At 36.6% G+C, this 9,307-nt stretch overlaps 1 protein-coding gene across 1 annotated transcript; it reads right to left on the bottom strand.

The window, feature by feature from the left end:
• Positions 1 to 6,110: 6,110 nt before the first annotated feature.
• Positions 6,111 to 7,323, bottom strand: LOC131803487 (trichohyalin-like). Its single transcript, XM_059124847.1, has 2 exons — positions 6,369 to 7,323; positions 6,111 to 6,259 (listed from the first exon to the last, which is right to left on the bottom strand). The coding sequence occupies exons 1-2, from the start codon at positions 7,230 to 7,232 to the stop codon at positions 6,203 to 6,205; spliced, it is 921 nt and encodes a 306-aa protein (XP_058980830.1). The 5' UTR covers positions 7,233 to 7,323; the 3' UTR covers positions 6,111 to 6,202.
• Between the last annotated feature and the right edge of the window lie 1,984 nt (positions 7,324 to 9,307).

The raw sequence follows: 9,307 nt of genomic DNA, 5'->3' as shown, positions 1-9,307 counted from the left end.
ACATACAATATTTCGCAACACGAACTAGGACCCATTATGACCAACAAATACCAATTTTCAGATAAATCCGTGAAAAAGGGTGCAAAAGTCATCAAAATACCGAGTATCGGGAGGTACCGTTATATCTCATCTGTTAAATTTTGACGCTCTATGTAAAATATTGTGAGCTGTATCGTGATTTCAACAGACATACAGACGGTTGAATCGATTAGTATGTTCTGCTGGTTATGAATATATATATATATATATATATATATATATATATATATATATATATATATATATATATATATATATATATATATATATATTGGAGACGAATATTTAGGGATGTTACAAATTCAAACCTTCCTTCAAGGTGGAGGTCATAAAAAAGGGAAAAAAACACCATGCCTTTTTCGACAGCAAGATTTGTTCACATCAGAAAATCGGTTGTAATAGATAAAGATGTTTTAAAAACATGTTTGAAACGCCAAATCTGAAAATACCCTCCTCTCGCCATCTAATCCTTATTCTAACAAAAAAAAGATTATTATTATCTTTTATATACATATTTATTTAGTTATATTTATTTATATTGTCTAAATACAATCTAATTTTTAAAAATTTTATATACACAATTACGCTGGCGTAATTAATGTAATCTTATTTTACATGTTATTCTTAATATGGATTTCAATATAATTAAATATATAGAAGTCATATATGAATCAAATTCGTCATTCATTATATTAGTATCATTTTATGATCAAACATAAAGGTATATACTAAAACAGATTTAAAAAAAAATATTTTATTTCATTCTATAAAACTAAATCTGTTAAAAAATATATATTCATATTCTATATTAAATGTATAAAATGCTAATAATATATTACTATTCCATCATGGTGGCTGTGAACTGTGGTGTAAGTGCTACAGTTAATATTTAAATTGTCATTACCAAATACCCAATCGATATGCGTACCATGATTGGTTGTTGGTATATTTCTTTCCAACTTTGACACTAAGCCCATAGAGCCAAGAGCAGTTTCAGTTGCACTAGTTCGACTACTTCTACAGATATTAAAATCCCCGAGAATTAGAATATTTGAAGTATCACCGAAACGTTCCTTAATATCACATATAGCTTCAAGCAAAATACGTTTGAAGTTGCATTCTGGATATGAGGAATTCCTGTAAAGTACCATTAGATACAAATTTCTGAATCGGATGAGGGTGTATTGAAATGTTTTTCTTCCTCTAGTTAGATCTGTTTGACAAATAATACTAGCTTCCGAAAACTTTTCGTTTTTAATATAAATTGCGATACCCCTTTTATCTCTGACTCCACCATCAGTGCGATTGCAATCTATACGTGACAATATTGAGAAATTGTCAAAGAACAGATCTTCTTCCGGGCATGTCCACGTTTCCACAAAACACAATAGGTCACAATGCATTAGAGTGACATCGCTAGAAATGTCAGAATGATGAGCACTCAGACTTTGAATGTTTTGAAAATATATAGTGAAACTGTTATTTGATGCAATAATATTATTATGCTGCAAGCGTATGGCTTTATTCAATTTAAGCCGTTCCAATTCTATTTTAACAACATCAGAGTTGGTGTACAAAATACTTTGTACATACTTTTGAGTGCGATTGAGGCGCTGGGAAAATGTAGCAATAAAAAATAAATGTTCTAAAATTAAATATTTCCCAGCCGCCATAAAACATAACATGTGAAGAATTCGGTGATCTTGTGCGCTGACGCATACGATAATGTGAGAGATAATAAAGGTTATGACCCACACGCACAGATATCGATGCGCTCAGTAGATGTGCAAGACCACTTGAATGAAATGACAAGTAGCCCTGCAATGTTCTCCATTCAATATTAGAATAGATAAGAACAATTGTGTGGCTGCGACTAGGTTAAGTTAGATTAGTTAGAAAAATATTTTCATAATAAAATCAGAATTGAATCAACAGCCAAACCATTCGGTTGGTTTTCTCTTCTCGCTCAGTTGGAGAAAGGTTTTGGCGGTGTAAATGTTCCATTAATGTATAGCCCACTTGCTCTACTACAAGCGACATAAAGAGAAGCCCTACTCATACCTTTCCGAACATGAACGGCAACTTTTTCATACGTTGCGCCTTGGCTTTTGTGTATGGTTATACCTTTTGCAACTACCAATGGAAACTGCAAGCGTTCTATATTTATTTGTTCATTCCGTTTGTACTGGAACGTTCGGCGGCACTTTTCAATAGGAGTCCATAATAATTCTGTGGGGTGTGGTTTTTGTCTTCTCGCCATTCTTCCAACACTTTCATCAGAAAATAAGATCCAAAGCGTTATTGGTTTTGTTGAATTTCTACTAAAATCAATATGCTTCAGTATACCAGTAGCTCCATTGACTAGACCATCGTTGGTATCAATATTGATTGTCATCATATATTTTGCAGTCAACTTCAATTTAAGTTCACTACAAAGTCCTTGGGTTTCTGAGGTTTTTAAATTGAGAACAGAACCTAAAATTTGATTCCGTTGACCGATAGCTAATGAATCTGACTTCAAAATATCGGATGCTTTGGAAACAAATTCTTCTGATGCGATATGAGCCAATCTAAGGGAATTATAATTATCGGTTTCTTTGTTTGACAAGAATAAATGAATTGCTTCATTTGGACACCTCCGATGTTGGTGTCACCCTTTACTTAATGAGCGAAATATCTTCTTCAGTCATTTCTCCAGTTGACATTCGGTTCAGTGCAAACGCGAAATCTTGGTCCTCCCTTTGTCGCATTATCTCTGTTAGCTCATTAAAGGAAAAAAGATCCCACAAGCCACCCCCTGTGAAGATGTGGTATGGATTAGCGGTATTGGTACTAAAAATCCATTTATCCCCAACTGGAGGCAGCTGTTTTAGATCTCCGAACAAAACTATAGAGATTCCTTCAAAGGCTTCTGGGGTTTTAAAAATCTGCTTCAGACGCGCATCAAGGAATCCTAACATTCTACATCCAACCATGGAGACCTCGTCTGTAATTATCAATTTTAGATCTGTAAATTTAGCCAAGAGCCTATTAACGAGATCACTGCTTAGTGGGCGTAGCTCTCCTCGGAACTGGTTTACTAGTAGGGAAAAAAGTGAATGTAATGTCGCACATCCAATTCCAAAAGCAGCTTTCCCTGTCGGAGCACTTAATAATACTTTTGGCAAATCCGGATTAGCGCCAGGTACAGAATTGTATCTATAGGTAACTGCCTGATAAATGGTTTTTATAAGACGACTTTTTCCTACACCTGCTCTTCCCGCAACATACTCATTAAATCGAACGTTCAGAACTATATTTTGTAAAAGGCGTTGAAAATAAGACCGCTGTTTAGTGTTCAGCGTTCTGATTAAATACTGAAGTTCTTCTAAATTTACTAAGGGTGGGAGTCTTACTAAGTTTACATTGGCTTCCGATTCCACGCCATCTTCATGCTGGTTTTCCATGTCAAAGACGTTCATATTTTCCCCTAATTCTGGTACAACAAAGGCTCTAAACTCCTCGTCTAAAAGTTGGTCACTTGTAATGTTATCATTACTCGCATTGTCTCCTCCTCCATCACTGTCTTCACGAAGGCTTTGGAGTATATCATACAATTCGCCATCCTTGAACAATTCAAACTGCTGACGGTTCCTTTCGATTATATCCATGTATATAGAGCAAATGTCTTCGTTTCTTCCTGATGTCTTCGTCTTCATTACGCCATGGGAAATATAACATAACCAATGTGCGAAAATAGTCGTCTCTGTTCAAGTCGGCCCTGAATGAGGGGAAACGAATTATCGCCGGGCTTCTTCTTTTATATATATAACCCGAATTATTTTTTAAGCGAAACATAGCCCCGACATCATCCGCATTTTCTTCGTCATCTTCAAAAATATCTTCATGTTCCTCATCATGTTGACGGTTCCGTTTGCGTAATGTCTTAGAGTATGTATAAGTGCAGCGAAAAAAGCCAAACACACATCGCCTAGAATATCCGGTCTTTGAATATAGTGTTCAAGTAAATTCGATACATAAATATCAGTTGAATCAGGAGAAAGGCCTTGCAGCTGTTGCCTTGGTTTTAATATGCGAACACGTTTTTCTGGCAGGAGAGTATTGACATAAACATCACTGTTGCTACACTGAGACAAGTGCATTCCCAAGATGTTGTAAGCTGCTTCTTGGGCTGACACTTCGGATGCAGATATGAATTTATTTCCTATATGCTGCAACTTTTGTTTTACAGAATAGTTCCCTTCACGTATTTCGTTCATTGTTTCTTGCAACAAACGTGAAACACCCCGATTCGACTTATTTATATAGTTAACTATATATGACACGCAAGCATAAGCATCCAGAACAAATTGAATATCCATGTTTGCTTTGTGCATTTTTAAAATCCTCGAATTAAAAGCATTTATTGATCTATCTTTGAAGGATCTTTTAAGAAAAATTTTAGGTTTTCCGATAGAAGATCTGAGGGCGGCAAGATATTCATCTTTGTCCATATTGATTCGTGGGTCTGCCAAAAACTGATCAAAATTGTTTAATCGTTCAGATTTTACGTCTGTTAAATTTGCGTTAAGCAAATTAAAAATTTTTTTATAGTTGTCCTTATGTAAAGCTAATTGGAGCTCATCTATATCATCAGAAAAAGGCAAAAGAAGTTCTGTATTGCACATTGGCGGATATGGTATATTGAATCTACAGAATTTTTGACCTCTTACTTCGCGTTGACATGGTCTGCCATGGTTGTGTTGCTGGTAATTGACTATGTCTCGGATTTCTCTTAAAGACGAATCTGTAGAAACAAATTTATCTACAAAATCCGTTACACGTTGGAAGCTACTTTGATCTGATATATCAAAAATAGGGGTATTACTTAACCAATATATGCCGTGGACATGAGGGGACCCTCGCTGTTGAAATTCGATTCTCCAGTAGAATTTAATTACATTAAATTCATGAAATATCCCCCCATTAGCAGTGAAACATTTGAAGAGCTGTCTTATTCTGTGGTCAAAATACCTGGAACATGTAATAGGATCAGACCTAATTAGCTCGTACCGTTTTTGGTGCTAAATGACATTGCCTCCTGTTCGGAAATATTTCTTCCTTCTGAAATTTTCACTAATATGACGAGCAATTCTGGCCATTGCGATTCAGCGACAGACAGTGTTATAAAGAATGTTGGAATGCCAAATTGTCTGATCATAGCCAAGACTTTCTTCTTTTCTGCCTCCCAATGTGCTGGAGAAGATCGCACGCCTTTCAAAATATGATATCCTTCATCGTGCTGCACTATATTTTGTATGAATCGGTCATTGAGAGCATCTGCTGCAGTAAAATTGCAACCCCCAATTTTCTTCCTCAAACAAGTAAAAATGCTGTTTTTGATTTTAGAAAACTCCAATTTTTTATACGAGTATAAAACTTTGTGTACCCGCGCACATCTTCTATCATAACGCCTAGCTTCAGATTTTATCACTTTTCCAATTGTGGCAGTAGATGTTCTTTTAATACCACAGTATATAGTGGGAAATGATAACTCTTCAGAGTCCTCATCTAATAGCAAATCCATGGGTCTATGACCTTCGCCAGGAGCTATTTCAATATTTTGAATTTGGACATTTTCGACGGGAATATAATCCAGTAGGGTTTCTTGTGGGTTTTGTTCGTCAATCTGATCTTCATCAATGTTAGAATCGATGGCGCGCGATAACAGACTTCGATCTTCGGAATTAGCAATAAACGGCACTTGGTCAGCAGGTCCCATATTGGTCAACCATTCGGGGGAAATACAAATCTCATGTTTCCTGTACAATTCGGTTTCAATGAGATATCTCGCTGCTTCGAAAATTTTACCTGGCCGAATCGTTTCAGACATAAAATAGTGTGTGTAAGACATTCTTCGCTTCAAATGAACCTGGATAACTTCAGTTTGGTCGGTCGTTCGTGGAAGGATGTTGACAGTGGAGGCAAGTGAAATGGGGATATTTACTACTGCACCCCTTACAGCACACTGACGATTAAAACCTAACGATTATAATTCTCATAAAGGGAAGTCGTGGTGCAACAAACCTTTCTTCCAGCGATGTCAATCCTTGTAGTTCACTTGGAATAGGTGGAAAATGCAGACCTTCTGAAAGACACATAGGCGGAATCTTCCCCGCATTTATTATTTTGTGGCATGTGTTGCAGAATTTATATGTATCGTTTTCAGATGGAAACTGTTCTGAAAGGAAAAAAACTTCATTCAAATTTGGGTATTTTTGTAGAATAGATGTTTTAAGGAGTGTCTTAATTTGAGTAACAAACCAAAGACCTCCACAACAAATACAAACTTCTGTGGGTCCACTCTTGATGACATTGCAAAACTCGGAAAGTATCCTAGATCTGTGCCTCAAAGTATCTTGAACTCGCTGTTCGGACCTCGACTCCGGCGACAAATTTCTTCTCCTTGCTGAACTTCTCAGAGCTTGTCTCATGTTTATATTTTCTCTGTTTATTGGATCCATACGATGAATAAGGACGCGGCAATTTCTCATCCTGCTTTCTGTTTCTTGTATTTGCAAAGCAGCTTGTCTGGTGACACGACGAGCTGAGGTGTTCCGCTCCTGTTCCATAATACGGAAAAATGGATTTCTTCGACGTAATCTATGCATTGACGTGTCCCTCTCTCTTTCGGCTTGGCGGTATTCTTCATTTTGTCGCAGAATAGATCTTACCAAAGTGTTCCTCTGTTGTTCCTCCTCTCGGTAAGTCGGATCCATTCTCCGAATAGAATGGGCCACAGTGTTCCTCTGTTGTTCTTCCTCCCGGTATGTTGGATCCATTCTACGAATAGAATGTGCCAAAGTGTCCCTCTGTTGTTCCTCCTCTCGGTAAGTCGGATCCATTCTCCGAATAGATTGGGCCAAAGTATCCCTCTCTTGTTCTCCTGCCCGAAATGTCGCATCCATCCGATGGATAGTGTGCAAGGGCATTCCTCTCTTGCTCTTCAGTGCGATACGTCGGATCCCTTCTTCGTATTGAGTGGTCCACCGTATCCCTCCGTTGTTCCTGCTCCCGGTACGTTGCATCCATTCTCCGAATCGAATGGGCCAATGTGTCCCTCCGTTGTTCTTCTTCCCTATACGTTGAATCCATTCTTCTATTAGTGTGAGCCAAAGTGTCACGCGCCTGTTCAGTTGATCGATAATCTGCATTCATTCGATGAAAACGATGTATTATTGCAACAGTGTTAAATATTTTAGAAAACTTTTCCGTTATTATTTTCTTAGTGATTGGCTTCTGTATTGTTTAACGATTCGTTATAAACTGATTTGCTTACTTTGAGTATGTTTATTATATTGATAAATAATTCCTGGTCAGGTAAGATATTTTGTAAAAATCTGCATAGAATAACAGGTATCTGAACCTATGTTAACAGGTAGTTTAAAGGAAGTGTTTATTACCGCCAGACATATTTAATTTTGTTATTGTTGCGGAAAACCCTTTGTTGACTGGTAATTATGTAAACAGTACGTATATTTTATTGTTACCAGAACACACCTTGTTCTACCTGTTGAAACTGTACAGAACGGGATCAGGCAAACAAAGACAACAAAAATTCCAACCCTACTACCTGTAGCGATAAAACTGACTTGTGGCTATATAAAATTATAACCACTATCAAACTTCATCCGACGCTGAAATCGAAATACTTAAATTCCACTTATTTTGTGAAAATGAAAATTAGAAGGTACCGTCATATGAGAGCTATATAATAATGTTCAAATGAGTTCGATAACAAAGTGCGTATGTCAAAAAATCGGTTGGAAAACGCGGTTAAAGTTCCCAAGACCTATAAAGTGGTTTGTGCCGTAGATCTATAAAGACAATGTTGTATCCCATTAAATGTCTAAATAGAAAATTTGAAATAATTTCGTAAAACACAATTATAAAAATACCGAAAATCTGGGGTTATTGTTATATAGAAACTGCATGAAAGCGTGGATCAATATAGAAGATATTCAATATCCTAAGGTATTTAGAAAATGTTCGACAATAGTAGCTAGAACCCATTACGCAATTAAAAGCAAATCTGTTAAAAATGTGGATATAATGACCAAAATACCGAATATCGGGAGGACCGCTATATGGAAGCTATACGGAAACCTAGACGTATGCATATAATGTTTCCCCATCGGAGCAAGGACCCATTATGACCAACAAAAACTAATGTTTAGCCAAAACCGTGGAAAAAATAATCAAAGTACTGAATATCGGGAGGTACCTTTATATGGGGGCTATACCAAAGCGTGGACCTATACATGCAATGTCTCGCCACACGAACTGGGATCCGTTATGACCTACAAATACCAATTTTCAGACAAATCCGTGAAAAAATGTGGCATAAATCATCAAAATACCGAATATCGGGAGGTACCGTTATATGGGGACTATACCAAAACGTGGACCGATATATCTCATTTTCAATACCAACCATCCTAGACACAATACAAATTGTTCTGCCAAATTTTGACGCTCTACGTCAAATAATTTGAGCGGTATCGTGATTTCAACAGACAGACAGACGGACATGGTTAAATCGACTTAGAATTTTATGCTGATTATGAATATATATACTTTTTGGGGTCTACGACGAATATTTAGGGATGTTACAAACGGAATGACAAAGTTAATATACCCTCCTTCCAAGGTGGAGGGTATAAAAACGGGTTTACGCAAGAAACGAGTTTGTAACTCTAATCCGACTGAAATTTTAGTTAATACGTTCAAATTTTATATATTTTAAATAGTTGGAATGTATAAAGCACACATTGTATATAAAACTAGAGCTCATGTGGGAACTGTTACAAACTTTTGGCTCAATACAAAGTTAATAGGTGGATTATTGGAAAAGCACAAAATGGGAGACAAATTACACTACATCGAGGGAAGAGATATCAATATATTGTTGGAAGGTGGGATATGCCCGAATATTTGTATAGTGAAGGAATATCAGGAAAACTAGACTAAATAAAACTGACAGATACATAGTTGAAAATGCAAATTCAAGGAATGCCGCACCAGCACAAATTTATAGATGGAATTGAAACTTACGAAAACTCCTGAAAATAAAGATCACACAACAAACCTTGAAATATTTAGAATTTTGACTCATGAGGTTAATTGCGAAAAAGGATATTATTAAAGCCCTCAACTACTATCCACTTCGTCATGCAGTTACAAAGCAAGAGAAATTGCCATCCTTGTTTGAAGTGAGACTTTATACGTT

Source organism: Musca domestica, unplaced genomic scaffold (genome assembly GCF_030504385.1).
Source record: "Musca domestica strain aabys unplaced genomic scaffold, Musca_domestica.polishedcontigs.V.1.1 30, whole genome shotgun sequence".
In the NCBI taxonomy this organism is placed as follows: Eukaryota; Metazoa; Arthropoda; class Insecta; order Diptera; family Muscidae; genus Musca; species Musca domestica.
Note: the sequence above shows the minus strand (reverse complement) of the source record. Positions and strands in the feature narration are given on the sequence as shown.